This window comes from Scardinius erythrophthalmus (genome assembly GCF_964197995.2).
Source record: "Scardinius erythrophthalmus genome assembly, chromosome: 2".
NCBI classification, from domain to species: Eukaryota; Metazoa; Chordata; class Actinopteri; order Cypriniformes; family Leuciscidae; genus Scardinius; species Scardinius erythrophthalmus.
The window spans coordinates 29,570,547-29,588,787 of NC_138222.1; the positions used below are offsets into that span (position 1 = coordinate 29,570,547).

Sequence of the window (18,241 nt, forward strand, 5' to 3'; positions counted from 1 at the left end):
GCACTATAGGAAACTACCAGTGATGTTAGTGTACGCTGATTGGCCGAAAGCACGCTAAACACCAGTACCCATCATTTAAAAAAAAGCTGTGTACACACACAGCTTATAGCCTATATATCTACTCCACAAACTTACTCTACGAACATGGAAAACAGTGATAGATGGGCCTCTTAACCTTTACACTAAGGAGAAAATCCAACACAACTTTGAGGGGACCAAGCAAAACATGATTATGTATTTCAGCTCAGTCAGCAACACTGGACATCAACCACACGGCATACGCTAATTCCTTTTCATATACTGTCTACTTTCTATGTATAACAGTTCTATCTAATAACGTATTAGACAGGACTGTTAGGCCGATCGTAAACTAATGAACACGGAGAATGCGAGCACTATGTGCTCACTGCTCAGGCTCTGGCTGGCATTCTCAGCGCCGTCAAAATAAAAGGCACAACAACGAGCGCGGCTTGTCATTTCAGAGTTCCAACTGACCATGAGAATGCAACCAGGAAAATGTTCCTAAGGGAACCATTAGTTCTCGGGGAACCACCCTGGTGGCTAGTTACTAGAACTAAGTTCCTAGAACTCCCCGATGCGAAAGCCACTTTTAAAAGCGGGTCAAAGTAGACGTAGGTTCTTATAGGAAGGAAGACTGGAATTACTGATGGCTCGTTTCAGGCCGTTCAGATTCGCTACTTTCTTTTGAGAGACAAGAACTCCATTTATTGTGGACTTTAATCTTTGAAACTTTGCACACCTTTTACATTCACAAAGTGCCTATAACACACTACATGAAAGGTAATGTTTGAAAAAGCAGAATGGGGCACTTTAAAACATAAATTAAATTAATAAAGAGCGATAGTTAACAGTAGAGATCCCGATTCTGCCCGATTCAGTGGATGAAATGACAGATGTCCTGAATTAAGAATAGTAAGCCAGATGTCATGTATGAAACAAATCCCTTCTGAACAGCGCTCTAGGCTATTTTGCTCCAGTCCTCATGTGTCAGTCTCTTTTCTCTTTATCTTAAAATTGTTCTCTCTTTTTTTGACTGTGGGGCAAGGTGAGACATGGCACAGGGGTTATTTGGGTAATGTGTGGGTGTATGAGGAAGGGGAGGGGTCTTCTTCCAGTTGCTGAGCACAATCTTGACCTCCAGCTATGCTCTGAAGTGCGGCTAATTTCACCCCTTGACACACAGCGGTCTGAATCTGCCCTGCTCAAAGCCCAACTGAACTCAGCGGTCTTAAGATGCTAACAAAGACAGCTGTGGCCAGGGGCGGCTTATGGAGATACTTTCAAAAGAGCTGGAAGTGGAGATGCAACAATGATAGTGAGATCACAAACTAACTTGCTGATGAGTCATGCTGATTGATAATAGTAGAAGATTCTTGGGTTTAATAAATTAAAAAAACATACTTAACATTGAAGTAACAAGGTACTTCATAAATGTTGCTAATAATTTGAGAGTTGATGTCCTCCATGAAAATAAAAACACACCAAGATAAAAAAAAACATACTAAATTTCACATGCTTATATTCTACACTCCTGTTTACATGATACTCCGAAATCACACTCACTGTAAAAAGTAACCTGCAATTGTTACTTTAAAGAACTATTTATACCTTGTCTTTCCACTAAATTTAGTTTTGTTGGTGTAACTTACCAACGCATTCTCATTAGGGCTGAACGATATATCGTTATCGTATCTATATCGAGATATGAACTTTCAAGATATTACTATCGAAAAAAGCAACGATATAGACGATATAGATTTCCCCTCTCCGCGCTCGCCCTGCATACAACTCTGGCAGTCATAACAAACATCAGTTTTACGAGTGCCCTTGAATGCACCGCTAAAGCAAAGAGTATAGAAGCCCTTCTATACTCTTTGGCTAAAGCCAGCGCGCACACACTACCAGGGACGTGGAGGGGGGCGGCGTTTCCATGGTGACGCGTCATTGCTTGTCACGTGACACACAGCAGCAGCAACAGCGCTGAATGAATGATGATCTGCTTTTATGTCATTTTCCTTTTTTATTCAGAATATTCACAAATGTGTTAGCTATGGCATGAAATATCTGATATTCCGATTGTCAAATACATGCAAGTGGAAGTATATTGTTGTTTAAACACCTTTATAACGATCGCGTTAGTTGAGCTGTATGCGCGATGGGCGCCGCCGTGTTAGTTTGTGCCGCAGACGCAGTTCAGAGAATCGGATCTGTTGGATTTACAACCTCTATGTTTACAACACGTGAATTCATCCACTTCTCCCGAAATACTTAAAAGTAAGTGGCTGGTGAACTGGGAATAGAATAGAGTAAACACTGAAGTTACACAATGCGTATCTGATATGAATAAAACGTGTCGAATTATAATGGAAAGGATTATTAGTACCTCTTCCATAGACATCAGTGTGTATTTTACAAACTCTAAATGTATTGTTTTTTTAGTTCTTACGTAGTCATATCGTATTGTATCGATATCAAGATATCAGGCATGAAAATCGAGATATGAAATTTTGTCCATATCGTTCAGCCCTAATTCTCATCCTTGGGCGTCATATACTGACGCTTTTGACATTTCGTCGACATCGAACGCACATGGCACCCTTAACGGTGCGTTTCCACTGGCGCGTTGCGAGCGGAGCGGAGCGAGCGTTTTCAATTCATTCCTATGGAAGTTGAGCTTCACGCTCGCGCAGTGCATTTTGGGATTGCCAGCGGACCGGAGAAAGCGTTGAGAGCGACCGAGAGCGTCAAAAAGGTTGGGCAGTTTTTGACTTTATGCAAATATCAAGCGAAAAACGCGGTCGGCAGCCAATTGCTGTGAGGTTCGTGATGTGACGTCTGTTTTGAGAGTTTAAAAATATGCAAATTGTGCTGGAGTTTATGCTGGATTTAGTGCGTAAATCATTTTGTTTACAAATTAGACGCTTTGCAGTTGTTATATATGTTAAAGATTTTATTTTGGATGTGTTCATTGTGATTATATTGGCTGGGTTTATAAAAGTTTATAAAATTGAAAGGATATCTTTGCTTGGTGCATCTGGAAACAAAGCTTGCCTATTTCTAAATGTAATCGCGTGCATCGCTGATGATTATACTGTCCGTGTGTTGAAAAAAACTTAGATTAAACACACTCGCAGCAGACACACCCCAGAGCGGAGGCGTTATAGCGTTGCCAGCGGCACTGAGCGGACTTTTGCCGCTGTAGTGGAAACGCACCGTTAGCGTCAATATGACACGCACAGAGCTTTGTTCGGTTATGGGTAGGTTTAGGTCTGGTGTAGGGTTAGGGTTAGACCGCTAGGCCGCTTCTGGCCCATATCTATCTGCGTCTCATACTGACGCTAAAGGGTGCCATGTGCGTTCGATGTCGACGAAATGTCAAAAGCGTCAGTATATGACGCCCTAGGATGAGAACGGGCTGAACTTACCATATTTAGGTTGATTCAGTAATGTTGCATAACACTTTTAAAGGTGCTGTATGTAACTTGTTCACTCTACTAAAGCATAAAATACCACAATATGTTTGCAGATATTTAGGAAATTACTTTGAAATGTGCGTTCCGTGTTGGAATGTCTGTTTTTGTTTTGGTCTTTGTTGTGTGATCTCGCCCACTGCCAGTTCACCCAGTAGTATTTCGACACCCCGGGATGCCAGATGGCAGAAAACACAGAGTATTGCAGCCAGCAAACAAACTGGGTCAGAGATGGCAGATTCTGCCCAACCTAAAATACCCTGGTATCCATCTAAAAATCTCAAAAAATCATAAATATAAATAAATCATATAAATCAACTCATCAACTTACAGTGTGTGTAAGTCTCCTCGGCTTTCATTGTCAATTGCGCTTGTTCCTGTTGCGTGTCTTCAAACTGGCAACCCGTGTGAGCGTCGAGGCGGGGGAAACAACGATATAAGCAACTGATGCTTCACGATAGGGCTGGGCGGTATATCGAGTTTGTACGATATATCGATATATTTTTTTGAAACGATATGGAATGAGGCAATACCGTTTATATCGATACAGTAGTTTGATACAAGCACATCTGAAAAACGCGGAAGACGCAGTGTGAGCTGCCGCAGTGAAAGTACATAGTACAATTTGTCCTAAACATGACACAAGCTTATATTAAGGGCTTCAAAATAACTGGTAAGATAGTTATAGTTAACAAGTTTAAAGCAGCTTGCCCTGTCAGATGCTTACTGACAGATACTGTTGCTGACTGACAGATAAATACTTGCGCTGTTTAATGCGTTTGAGATGTGTTGCTTTCCTCAGTGCGTAACTTACATTTCACAGGTATATTCTCTATCTGTAAATGTTAGAAAGTCAAACAAATATGTCCATTTCACTGTCAGGAGAGGACGGGCTTCTGCAATTGAATCTCTGCTAATATTCAAGCTTCCGTGAATGAGCGACGCCGAACAGATGGAGCACAATAGAATAGTAGCGCAATAATTCTGACTAAAATATACATATTGCTAAAATATTTGTTGTTGGAAACAATAAATATGCCATATGGGGAATTTTAAACCTACAAGTATATTTTTATGAAAGTGACCATTATAACGGTGTAATCAAACGCAGGCTAATAGTTTAAGTTCTTTTGTTTTTATTTTCATTTTTAGTTTAGCCTTTAGTCAATTTAAAAACAAAAGCATTATTTTTGTTAGAATGTAATGTGATTTTAACCACCTTTTATATATCGTATATCGCCATTTAACCCAAAAATACCGAGATATGATTTTTTGGCCATATCGCCCAGCCCTACTTCACGATCTCCGATATTTTGAATTTGGACTGCAGTACCTATTTCAACCACTAGCTGCCATTCTTACAGACTGCACCTTTAATCTGAATACAGTTAATTTAAATGGTAGCATATTTTTTACGTTACCGCTTTTTTAAGTAATTATATCATTTTAAGTAGTTATATCGTGCCCAAAAAACATGCCATGTACCATGTTTTGTTATTGTGATGTTGCAAAATTTATCTTGCTGTCTTGCTATATTAAAATTAGTTTCAAGAAGACAGTTCAAGAAAGAAATTTAATATAAGAAAAAACAGTTAGAATCGAAATTGACATAATCAAATCGAAATTGAGTTTCATAGTATACTGTTTCATAGTATACTGTGTTTCATAGTAAACGCCATTATAGCTCAGGATGACAGTCACAAGATTGTGTGTACTAGTCGACATGCTTGTTAGTTTCTGCTCGGTTACTGTGATATTGCATTTAGCCTGTGGCCTGTTGTAAAGCAGACTTCACACAGAATACTTCGTCTGCTGCGTTTCCGTGGCAACTAGGCAGAGATGTACATGGCTCGTCCCCTTATCATCAGGCGACACTCCTGTTCCTGCCCCAGGACAAAACACTCCTTGCAAATTTTCATATCCATATAGATACACACACATTATATATGTAAAGGCCCGCATGACTACAGTGTTTTATCTATATCTAACGTCCTGCTGCAGTTCATACACAGACTTCATTAAATATATTCACCTTTATTTTTACACATACTGATTTTTTGCTATTAGGATTATGGATGCCACAATGAAATTTTTGTTTCGAATGAAATTAATACTTTATTCAAGGACGTATTAAATTAATCAAAAGTGACGAAAAAAGACATTTATAAAGTTACAAAAGGTGTTTTATTTCAAATAAAGGCTGTTCTCTCTATTTGTCAAAGAATTCTGGAAAAAAAAATATCACAGTTTTCCACAAAAATATTAAGCAGCACAACTGTTTTCAAAACTTATAATAACAATAAATGTTTCTTAAGCACGAGATCAACATAATTAATAGAATTATTTCTGAAGGATCATGTGACACAGACTGGTGTAATGATGCTAAAAATACAGCTTTGCCATCAGAGGAATGGATTGCATTTTAAAATATGTATTTTATAATATTACTGTCTTATTGTATTTTGTGTAAATACCTGCAGCCTTGTTGAGCATAATAGATTTCTTTAAAAAACATGAAAAAATCTTACCGACCCCGAACTTTTGAATGTTAATGTATGAACAATGCACTGAACTTGAAAAACAGAAATTACACATTTACTGCCTTGTACATTGAACACATATTTACACAAAGGACGCACTCATAACTCGCCTTGTGTCTTTGTTATTTTGCAGTGTTCATATCCTGTCTGGGAAGACTTCAGTGCCAAGGCCACCAAGCTGCACTCTCAACTCCGGTAAGTTCAGTCTCCGGCTCACATCCGCACCTGTCATGTGAAGAAGGTTTTATTGAATGTTAAGAAAAGACAACGTCATCAATTTATCCCATTGGTTTTGTGCTTTTCAGAACCACCGTGCTAGCAGCAGTGGCCTTTCTGGATGCCTTTCAGAAGGTGGCGGACATGGCAACCAACACAAGAGGTATAGGCACGATTACGGATGTGTGAGAGTGTGTGTGTGTGTGTGCAATTTATGTATGTATATCCCATTATGAGGGTTATGCATAGCAGAAAACACTACTGGAGAGAGAGATACTGAGTGTCCAAAACAAAGGATTATAGAAGGTACAGATCCAGACCCTCTAGATTTAATGCTCTCGTTTGGCTGATGAAGTATGTGAGGATGTATTCGTGTTAATGTTCGTATTTGTGTGCATGTAAGACAAAAGCTTAACTAACTTTATCAGCAAATAATTAAACACAATTGCATTATTCATCTTTATCTCTGGTGAGTTTTGAACAGTATTTTCACATGGCAGAAATAAACAGATGACTATATTGAATAAATGAGAGGGAAGAAAGACGTGGCTCGAAGTTGTAGAGAGTGTTTTTGGTTATTTACGGCGTGATGCTTTATTAATGATTTGACAGAGTCGAGATCTTCAAGGGGAATCAACTGATGAAAAAAGTTGTTTGGAAATAAACCACAAGCCTCATTATGATTATATTACTGTTTTGGGCTTTTTTCTCTTGGTTGGGGGATTTTCTCATTTCATCTTGTCTCGTGGCTTGCCTGAGGTGTTTGAAGGAGTATGATGATCTGAGTTATTATGGTTGCGTGTGGACATGTTGTGTTTTTAATGAGCTGACGGAGGGAGCCTTCCCGTATGCCTTATAAAGGCATCAAGGATCGCATCCAATCCCACTTGTGACACAAGCTTCAGATGGAGGCTGTTGAGGTGCAAAGGGAAAGTGTGTGACAAACAAAAGAACAAAAGAAGCATTAAATAGTCAGAGGAACAAGGCTAAAAGAAAGTGAGGCATTTTATTACAAACATTTTTACAGATAAATGCCCTTTTGTCTCATGCAGTCTTCAAAAATGTGCATTTTTCTCAAGCTTTCATATATCTCTGTGTGAACTGTGAATTAAATTCATAAACTCCAAAATTCAAACCCACAAATCTGTGTATTATTTTTCAATAATATTAACTTCTCGTCTTGAATAAATGGATTTTGGTGTTTTTCTTTATGCTTAAACCTAAATATATTATTTTATATCTTATATTTGGCCAACTCTCATGTTCACTGTTGAGTAACTCACTGCTCTTACCAGAATGCCAGTAATTTACAGATTGTATAACTTATTGATGACAGTATAGTTTTGTAGCACATAGCTAGTATCCTGGATGTAGGTCGGATTATGCTGCGCATCACTCGTTTCTTCTTTAACACTTTTTGATATGCAAGCTTTTGCGTGATATTTCCTCTGTTGTGATTTAGACATGCATCACCCCACATCCAGCCTTTGGCTCAGAATAGACTTAAAATGACTGTAGTTGAAAGGATGACAACAGCTTTCACAGATACACATTTCAGAATGATATGAACACCATATTTTTATTTTAGCAGCCAATAAAAGTGGATTAGGAAGATGTGGAGTATATAAAAGTGGGCTAGATAACCCGAGGGTTTAGCTCATGGCACAGGTGAGTGCTCTTAGACACACGTCTCTCTATGGGAAGGAGAGGTCACGTACTGCTCAGTGATCATGTGACCTGATTGATGTCAAATTTGTTGAATGCCAAAAGGAGAATGGCCACGAGCTCCGACACACCTCACTGGCACTTCAAAGAGAGAGAGAGAGAGAGAGAGAGAGAGAGAGAGAGAGAGAGAGAGAGTGAATGCGTGAGGCAAGCAGACATAGTCTATGGATGTGTGACAGTGTGTTGACCACAGGGCTGCTGAAAGATATTTTAAGACAGAGAGAGAAACAAAAGGAGAGAATATGAGGGCACGGTTGGGGTGTCGTGTGACAGGATAAAAGTCAAATGAACTCTGAAAGGAGGATGTATCATAATGTATGCATCGCATTCATTTTTGGGAAGTTTCATTCAAGCAGGGCCATCTGGAGTGTTGTGGGTGAAGGGACCCACAAAGGTCCTTAATGGGGCCCTGAGAATTATTATTATTATTATTATTATTATTATTTAACCATTACTTTGAAATATCAATTATCAAAACTGACTCTGAAAAGAATACAAATGCATCTCATATTTACAACCCAGGTTTATTGGAAAAAAAGTGTCTCTACATTTTGTAAAATCCCCAAAACAAACCTATACATGCAATTCAGTGCAGGTTCCAGCTGAAATTTCACATGGTTTCACATGCATCACATAGTTAGCTCAATATGTCTGGCTTTTCTGATGCTTTCTCAGTAGTTCACCTGGTACAGCACTCAGGATGATGATGCATGATGATGCGGTGCGCTCGGGTATGAGTCCCGTGAAACACAAGTCATGAGAAAAGAGCTCAAAGAACCAATTCATTTTTATCTCACCTTTGCTTTTGTTAACTCTGTTGGTTAGGTTTAGGGTAGGGTTTAGTGAAGGTGGTACGTTATTTTCAAGCACAATAGAGCATTAAACTTTTAGTGACACTCACCAGACATTTTATTTCTAAACTGCCACGATATGCACAACAACCAATATAATAAAATATTGCCGGATTCACGTTCATCTATTTCAGATAAAACTGACAGTGCTTTTAGTGCCACTCACTAGACATTTCACTTTGCATCACACAAAAAAGTGTAAAAAGCAATGTAAAATTATTGTGCAGAAATGTTGCCACAAGCACATTTTTCCAATGAATTGCATATTCATGTTTAGCTGGTAAGGTTTATGTTTGGGACAAGTTGCACCCCCTCCCCATCACAGCGCCACAGACTGCCACGAAGCAATGAAGGAGGGGATGGCAGTGAACCGCAACGAAACGGAAGCAAACACACAAACACAACCGAACACACACACACAAACACACTCCAGGCCTTCATCCTCTCAATGGGGGTCCGCCGCTATAGTGAGGGAGGAAACTGATGCTTCCTGCCACTAACTGCCTATAATCTGCTTCTCATTTACTTTCTTTACTGTTCTTCTTCCTTCAGCTCATCCTCCTCTTCTCCTGCTGAGATTGAGTCTAGCTAACTCTCTTCATCACCAGCACTTTTTCTTGTGTTCTCACATTGGCTATAAAATTACTTAAAGGGATAGGTCACCCTGAAATGAAAATTCTGTCATCATTTACTCACCCTTATGTCATTCTAAAACTTATGTGGAACCTAAAAAATATATTTAAAAAAGTTTTTTTTTTTGTGTGTGCGCACACAGTGAAAGCCGCTGGGGTCCAGTGTTGTTTTGGACCCCTTTAAAGGGGTCATATAATGGTACACTTTTAAGTTGATTGTACTGAAATGTGTGTTGGCAGTGCCTGTACACAACCACCATAAAATGATAAAAATCCATCCAGTGTTTTTTTTTTTAATCTTCTTATATGTTTCCTCCTGTCTCAAATCATGCTGTTCGATATTGTGACGTCACAATATCGACGCCCCTCCCACGATGGGTGATTGACAGCCGCGTTTCACACACAGACCCGCCCTTGCGCCCTCGTGAGCGAGCTGTCAATCATAGCACGCGCCGACGCGCGTTCATTGTTGATAGCTGGAGTGCTGAGTAGAATGGCGTCTAACGATTGTGGTGTTCTTGGGTGTAATAAAGAAACACAGCAGTCATATTGATGATGTTTCTAAATCCATAAAGCTGAAGACGCAGTGGCTGAGTTTGTTTTCGAAGGGAATATTCCCCACGATCAACGTCAATACTTTCATGTTTGCGCGAATCATTTCACCAGACTCGAGACTGCTTTACAAACGAGGGTCAGTATAAAGCTGGTTTTGCTAAGAAGCTGCTCCAGAAAAAAGGATCAGTACCAACTATTCGTGTTCCTGCTGAACCTCCAGAAGAACTGAAGTGAGTGTAAAGTTTATTGACCTTTATATTAATCTTTGCAAATAGCTTGCACGCTTCACGATGAATGTGGCTATTTTTACACTCAGGGTACATTATGGCATGTTTTCTATGTACGACGTTCTCAATATAATTCATAATCCCACGTTTATAATAAACAACGCGTTATGGTTTTTGTATTATTATTTTAAACAGTGTACGCACAGAACAGAGGGGCGGGGTGAGCAAAGCTCATTATCATTTAAAGACACATGCACTGAAACGGCGTGCTGAAAACAGAGCTGTTTTTGACCTGGTAAAATGAGTGTTTTCTTACAATACTAATGAGAATTTTTAATTCAAGTATATTACAAACTTTTAATTTAGACCCTAAAGAATCATATTAGCTTGTATAAAAATTACATTATATGACCCCTTTAAGTTAAATTGTTCAGACTAACCTTTCAAAAGACATCTTCCTTTGTGTTACACAAAGTCATACTGGTTTGGATAACAAAAGTCATACTGTTTTAGATGACTAAATGATGATAAAGTTATTATGGTCTAACACTGTCTCCTTTAAGGAAAATCGGGGCTTTAGCCAAGTTATTGGCTTTTTCACATGTGTACAATAAGTGGCAGGGGAAAAGAACACAGCATCGGGAGGCCTAGATAATAATCTTGTTCTGTATGGACGGATTCAGTGGAGGGAGTCTGGCTGTGTGTGTGAAAACCCTAATTCATGAGCCAGAATCAAAACAAAAAGTGCTTTGGCTCGTCCTCTCGATCTTCCTCTCGGCCTCTCACTCTCTCTTTCTCCTCGCGCTCAGTCTCTCACACAGAGACTCTCTTTCCCACTCTGTTCTTGGCTGTGGTGGGAATAAATGTTGATAGATCACAGTCTGTCCTGGAAGCCTGGCACGGGAGCTCGTAAAAAAAGGCGTTCTGCAGATGTGCGCGCGGCGCAGAAGGCTCGTCCGGCGCTTCATAGTGGAGTTTTACTGCCCTGCCTGCATGAGCGGAATAGTGGCAACCATAATGAACATCATAAATCTGATTCATACACCAGGGGGCAAAATGGCTGCCCCTCATAGTCAATAGTCAAAGAGAACATGAAAAAAAAAAGTCTGCCAGCTCAGCAACCGGCAAGCTATTTGGAGGATCAGTTTGTGTGTCTGAGTGTGTTTGTGTGTGTGATGGGGGTTAGTATTTCCCCAGATGTTTTAAGTAGACTGGTGTAGGCAGCAGGGTGTTACCATTCACACGGCAGTGTAAGCAAACACCAGCCAAACAGTCTGAGAGGAACATTCTCAGTCGCCTTAACACGTCTATTTCTGATTTAGATTAGATTTTCATGGCACACTCTATAATATCAACAAGAGATAGTAAATTCTGCTTGAAGTGTACACAAATGTATATGTACCATGAATAATACGTAATGAAACCAGAGGAGCACCTTTGCCATCATTTTAGTGTAAGAACAAAACACCAAAGTATGACCAGTTGTGCTTAACACAAGCATGGTCTGCCAAGATGGTCTCCAAAAATAATTAATGATCAATTAGTAAAACTGCAATGGAATTGCTTTAATAATTAGCCCATTCTTTCTGAACTGTTATTTTCTTGCTCACATTGCATTACCTTTGCATTTCTAAAGTTTTCAAGACTCCATTTTTATCTTTACTAGGTGAAAAATGGAACGATGGACATTATCCAGTGTGATACATTCAGGATGTACAGTATTAATTCAATATTATAGTCACCTTCCTAAAATAATTGCCCAAGTCATTTTTTCAGGTTTCTCAGAAAACACAAAAAACTGAACCAATAATTGAGGTTGAGTAGATTTTCGTTCTTCTTGATGCAGCTGCCATCTTGAAAAGCTTGTAAAATTGCCTAAGTCTCATTGTCTTTTGACTTAGGCAAAATAAAACGGCCTTAGTCACACTCTTGACATAAGCCATTATACTACTGGGGTAGAATTGCATGATCTGTTCAACTGAGGATGTGGGCCAGAGCTCTGATTTTACCAGAGGTGGCGAGCATCATGAGGAGATGACTTCAAAAAAATCATTTTTGTCAAAAAATTACTAAGGCGGCAATTATTTTAGGAAGGTGACGACAGTTTTTCTGAACACATTTCTTGAAACCACCACTCACTTTCTCAAAACCTTAAACACAAAACCAAATTTTCAAACCACATTCAGAGAACCTCTGACTCTTCTGGCAAAATCAAACAATTGCCTCAAAACCATTTTATCTGTGCTCAAAATCAGATAATGCTTTCAGATCATACACACATGAGTCAATATTATAAACACTCCAGATCATACATTAAACACTAAATAAAAAAATGGAGAACACTGAATCTAAAGCATGCAGTTACAGAAAAAAAGTATATTGTGACAAAGTAAACAATTTTTGCAATTACATAAAAAAGTATAGTAATTATTACTGTATGCACTGCAAGTATAGTATTGTACTGAATATTGTATAGTATTGAATGTCTGTATATTCAGCACTTGCATACTTTAAAAATAATGACCCAACTGCAAAAGCCAAAAAGCTTACAGTAAAAAACTCTAAATGAAAAGCATGTTACAGTAAAGTACACTCAGAAGAGTTGTGCAACTGCAAAATCAAGGTCAGTGACTGAGATTCTGTTTCAGCATCATGTCTTAATGTTGGGTTCAGACTGAGGACTTTGTCCACATCTCTGCAGCCAAAGGGAAAAACCCTAAAGCCAGATCCAGCCTTGACAACATTCTCCACATCTTGCTGTTTCTCGTCCTCATCCTCGTCCTCCTTATATACCTCTTTTACATTGTATTGTTTCCATCCATTGTTGGTATCAACATTGTATCAGTGCAACATTTTGAGTCAGTTTTGGCACTCTGAACGGACTTGTACTATGTACAGTGGGTTTGGTCATATCATTAGAAACAAGTGTGAACTATTTTGAGTTGTTGTGTGTAAACGATGACAACAGTGTTGTAGTTGTGTTTAACTTTTGCCTGCCTGTGTTTAGGGTTTTGAAAAAAAAGTGCATCACAGTGCAAAATGTGTTTTAGTGAGTGAGAATGTGTTAAGAGTTTTGCAAAAAAAGGTTCATGAGATTTGTGTTTCACTACCTGAACTTGTTGAATGTTTTACAGAAAGAGTGATGTATTCGAGAATTTGGTTTAGGCTATTGAGAATTTGGTTCAGAGAATGGGGTTTAGTGTTTAGTAGCAATTCAGAAAAACTGTAACATAAAATAATAAAGCATTTAAAGAACTTAGACTGGTATTTAAGCACAGCTTAAAAATATACATTGCTGATCAAAAGTTAGAGGTCAGTAAGATTTTTTAAATACATTTTTTAAAGACATTACAGGGAAAAAATATTTATGCATTAAATCAATCATAAGTGACAGTAAAGACTTAAAATGTTACAAAAAAATGTATTTCAAATAATCATGAAATAATTAATGAATGTAGTCCTATATTTATGCAATCTTTAGATTAATAAGCATTTATAGCATTCTTTAGTTCTCTCATTTCATGAACGTAAAGCATGTGTGAGTGTGTCAACCAAATGAAGGGGAGCAGGTGCAATTCTGAATGCTAAATGTACCATTTTTAATTCATTCACCTTTAATTCATTGCTGTCCAATTTCTAATATAAGTAATTTTATAATTGTAGTAACTCTAAGTGCTGTACATTCCTTTGTTACAAGGAAGAATAATCTGACGCTGCATTTAAATAACTGAGGATCAAGTGAAGTCCATCTGTGTCTGCCAATCTATCTCTCTATAGCCAAGCCTTTGACAGCCAGTGACCTTGAATGATCCCGTTTCAGTACAGTACAGCCAGGCACTATTATGGCTTCTCCTTTTAGAGCTGTTTATTCTTTTCTCATTAAAAGGATGCATTATCTGAAGAGACAGAGTGTTTTGAATATTTTGAAGATACAGGCTCTGTTTATTAATATAATGTCAGCTTAAGGACATAAGAGGGTTTGTGTGATTAAAAAAGAAACGTGAAAAGACACAACACACAACACAGCCTTGTGATATATGTTTGATAGCAGCGGCTGCCAGAAAATGTATTAAAAAAGGCAAGAAGATAGAATCTCTTCTTACAAACCATCACTGGCTTTGTGCTCCCCATCAACACTCTCTTATTACAGGAAAATTACTGGTGCTCTTTAATTCTACAGGGCGGTTTGATGGTGCAGGACCTCCCGCCAGCATGGTGAGCCTGACTCAGCTTTCCCAGTATACCTCCCCAAATACACACACGCACACTCCTGACCTCCTCTAGGGAACACCTGTTCTTACTGAGAGACTTGTACAGCTCAGCACTCCTACATCGTCCCAAACTACACTATCATTAAAACCTTATAATCAAGAAACACTATTAACAAAAGACAGGATGCTTGAAATTAGCTCCTCGACTAAAAGCCAGACGCAAAGATTTCCATGAACAGGTTCTTTGAAGAGAAACACACATTTGTTCACACTGTATTAAAGACCACCAAGAAAGAAGGACCCGCTTTTTCTTTGTCAGTGTTTTTTTTTTTTTTTTTCTGTTAAACTGTAGGTAATTTACAAGCACTATAAGTTTGGATTCTTTTGTCGATTTTATTTTAAACTCTTGGCTGCAATATCCTTCATTTCTCACTCCATCCTATACTTAAATAGCTGCTTAAACAGTTAGTTCTGGACCTACAATTTGACTGGACTGGTAATGTAACTTATTCCCATTGTCTCTGTTTGTTTTGTGGGTAAACATGGCCTTTCTCCAGGTTAAATCGTTACGCCAGTACGTGGCGACAAGTAGCTTGTCTTTATGACTGAGTCATTGAATCATTCGCTCATTGAAAAAATACTGATTCGTTCAAAAATACTGATTCGTTCAGGAACAAAACTTCACTACTAGGCTTCGCTAGGTGTCGGAGATGATTCTGCAGTGGATTTGGAACTGTTTTTGTTGGACAGGCAAAACTAGACAAAGTAACTTTCAAAGTAATTTACTACAGTTTTTCTTAATTGCTAACACACTATAACTAATTCAGTTGGCCGAATTTCCTTAACCATTCATTGAATTCTTAAAACAAATACACGTCTCTCAAAACGTTCAACACATTTCACTTGTTTTGACACTCATTCCAATTTTCTCAATGTTTTCTGCAAAACTCTGCACAAAAATGTCCTCATTTTGCACATTTAACCATGCTCTCATTCAGAAAACACAAGTACACCATATAATTAGCTCAAGTGTCACACTGTGAGCTCAGTTAGCACACATTTATCCATGTGTAAACATTAAGTAGGTTTTGTGTGCCATCTGAGGCAAAAGAGAGTATGTTTTTGACTGACAGTGGAAATTTGAGGTTTGTATAAATTGATAGATGGTAGTTTTGAGATTGTGTTTATAGTTGTGAGAAAATTGTGAATTGTTTCATGAATTGTGTGTTAGTAATCAAGAAAAACTGTTACTTATTGTTTATTGAACTGTTGTGTATAAATATCATACTCACAGTTTTGCTGTTGGTCTGAGGAACAGCACTGTGTACTGCTCCTGTGATATTACCTATATATAATATTTACCAGTTCACACAAAAGGCATTTTTTTAATTCCACCGCGCAGCTTTTTTACTTGTTTTTGTATGTAAACATGCATAAGATACATGCATTTGGCCACTGCACAACATTTGCGTGTAAACGCTGTGGTTTTGAAAAACACTGTGTCCACTTTTGAACTTGCTTTACCAGTTATATATGTAAGTTCCAAAACAGTAAACCGATCAAATGAGCTGAGTCTACATGAGGCGTGGTCGGCCTGAAATGGAAAAAAATTTAGGATGGAACTTGATTTTGTCCATTGGTAATTGATTGGATTGTTTGTCGTCTGCAATTGTTGTGAGTGACAGGTTGTTACTCATACTTTTTAGTGTATTTTTTGGGAGGTATAAAGAGGGGGGCGTGACCAAAACAGTTAGAGAACCACTGGTTTAGAATGTGCTTTTGTTTTGTAGTCTTTAAATTTGTAGTTTTATTCATGTTTCCTGTGCCCCTGTTAGTTTAATTACCCGTGCGTATAGTGTTTCCTGTGTTCATTGTTAGGTTTTGTCCTTACGCTTACATGTGCTCAGTTTTGGTTTCCTTGTTTCTCTGTTCCCATGTTCTTTGTAATCTACTTTGGTAAGGAATCTGCATTTGGATCCAGCTCTCTTGTGTTTTTTAGTTCCGGGCGTGACCGTACATTTACATCTGTACATGAACATGCTCTGAAACAGCATGTACAATATGGAATTAAGAGGCTCGATTTTGCCTTAATGGCAATTAAATATTAACTATGGTTTGAGTTATAGACCTAATTAAGATAGCATCCTGGGTAGACCCTCCAGCTCTTATCCCCTGAGAGGATTCATAAAGCTGCTCAGAAGCTGACAGAGATGTCAAAAACTGATCGAAAGACCCTCATTTTTATACAAAGAATGATTTCTGGTGTGCATGGATTATATTAATCAAACCATAAGGTCCTGTGCCATAAAGCCCAATGTGAATAATAGCATCTAGAGAGATTATTTCTGCTCTCCCTCGTGTAACTGTATCATCTTTTTCTGCTTTTCCTTAATTCCTATCTTCTGATTGGTTCTGACAGCTCAATATGACCAGACCCTTGTTATAACAGACTAATCCATATGGGAGAGTGTGGGCTTGTTTGGTATTCTTGGCATTTACCACAGGATGTCGACCCGATTTTCCTCAAGCTAATCTGAAACACTGGATGCGGTGCAGTGGCACATGACACACAGGTAGACTCTATACCCCACCGCCAGCTAGCTCATTGCAAAAAGGGAGGGCGATCACTGCATTGTTGCCTAGCAACAGAGAGAGATGTGCCCCTGTTGCTTATAGTGTTGCTAAGAAACTGGGAAAAAAATTTGCAGTCATTTACAGTGTTTGCAGAGTGGCAAAGAGTAACATGGTAGGCTACATGCAGAGCTGCTTGTTGCCACAAGCTGTTTCAGTGTTTTTACAGCGTTGAGCGAATGCAAGGGTTCAACAGAGGATACAAGCTCAAACCTTGAAGCTGTAGGTGAAGACTGGGATCAATCTGAATCAGGACTTACAGTGTGGGCGAACTGTGAAGAGGATGCGTCTCTTGTCATTAGTAACAGAGTCTCTGTCTAGCACATATACTCCCATGCGCTCACACGCACATACCCACCGCTCTCATTAAGAAGACGGGAGACTTGCCTTGGCAGCGGAGTCTAGTTTCTGCCGCTTCCCACGTACATGCTGCTGGCTGCAGGCACAAAGAGAGCCTGTGACACAAGGAAGTGTCCTAAAGAGAGGCTAAAGAGAGAGAGAGAGTGAGAGGGATGCAGAGGGAGGAAGAGAAGCAAATAGATGAGCATTGTGAACGCAGCTTAATTAAAGACAATAATGTTGTTTTTGTAGCACATTCTCAAAAACAAATGGCTGACTCAGAGAGGTGGAGATGGCCTAGTTTCCCACTCGAGAGAAACTCTCAGCTTTTAAGAGAGTTCAGATGAGATTGGCTTTAGATGAAAAGCATTTTCTTGAAAGACTTGAGAGTGTTTGCATCTGTATACATTGACTTGGATTATATGGACAAAAAAAACCCACTGAAACATGCAGGGGTTGGACATTAAAACTGAAACACTGGCCAGTATAGTGTTGGATGTTTCACGCCTATTGGCGTCCTGGTGGCCAATCATCTCTGATTTTACATTCCATCAGTAAGAGCAGAGTGTGAAGGTTGGATTAGCAGAGCAATAGCACAGGCTGGGCTGCTAATGCCAAACCTTTGGTTGCTCATGCCAATGCCCAAATGTCAGTTTCATTGGTGTCAACAGTGCAAACATTGGGCTATGGACAGTGTGAAACATGCATTGTTCTCTGATGAGTCCACCTTCACTGTCTAATTTTCATTATTGGGTGAATTATCCCTTTAATTTTAACCAGTGTGAGAAGTCAGTGCATATGTATGGAAACATTGTATCAGACA

General features: G+C 38.8%; 1 protein-coding gene across 9 annotated transcripts in view; it reads left to right on the forward strand.

Annotated features, from left to right (window-relative positions):
- mtss1lb (MTSS I-BAR domain containing 2b) overlaps positions 1-18,241 on the forward strand; it is a 72,196-nt gene that overhangs the window by 17,252 nt on the left and 36,703 nt on the right. For all 9 annotated transcript variants that reach the window (XM_081359074.1, XM_081359075.1, XM_081359072.1 and 6 more), the window contains exons 2-3: positions 6,165-6,226; positions 6,337-6,410. In XM_081359074.1, coding sequence (XP_081215200.1) covers positions 6,165-6,226; positions 6,337-6,410 — 136 coding nt within the window. The remainder of the gene's footprint in view (positions 1-6,164; positions 6,227-6,336; positions 6,411-18,241) is intronic.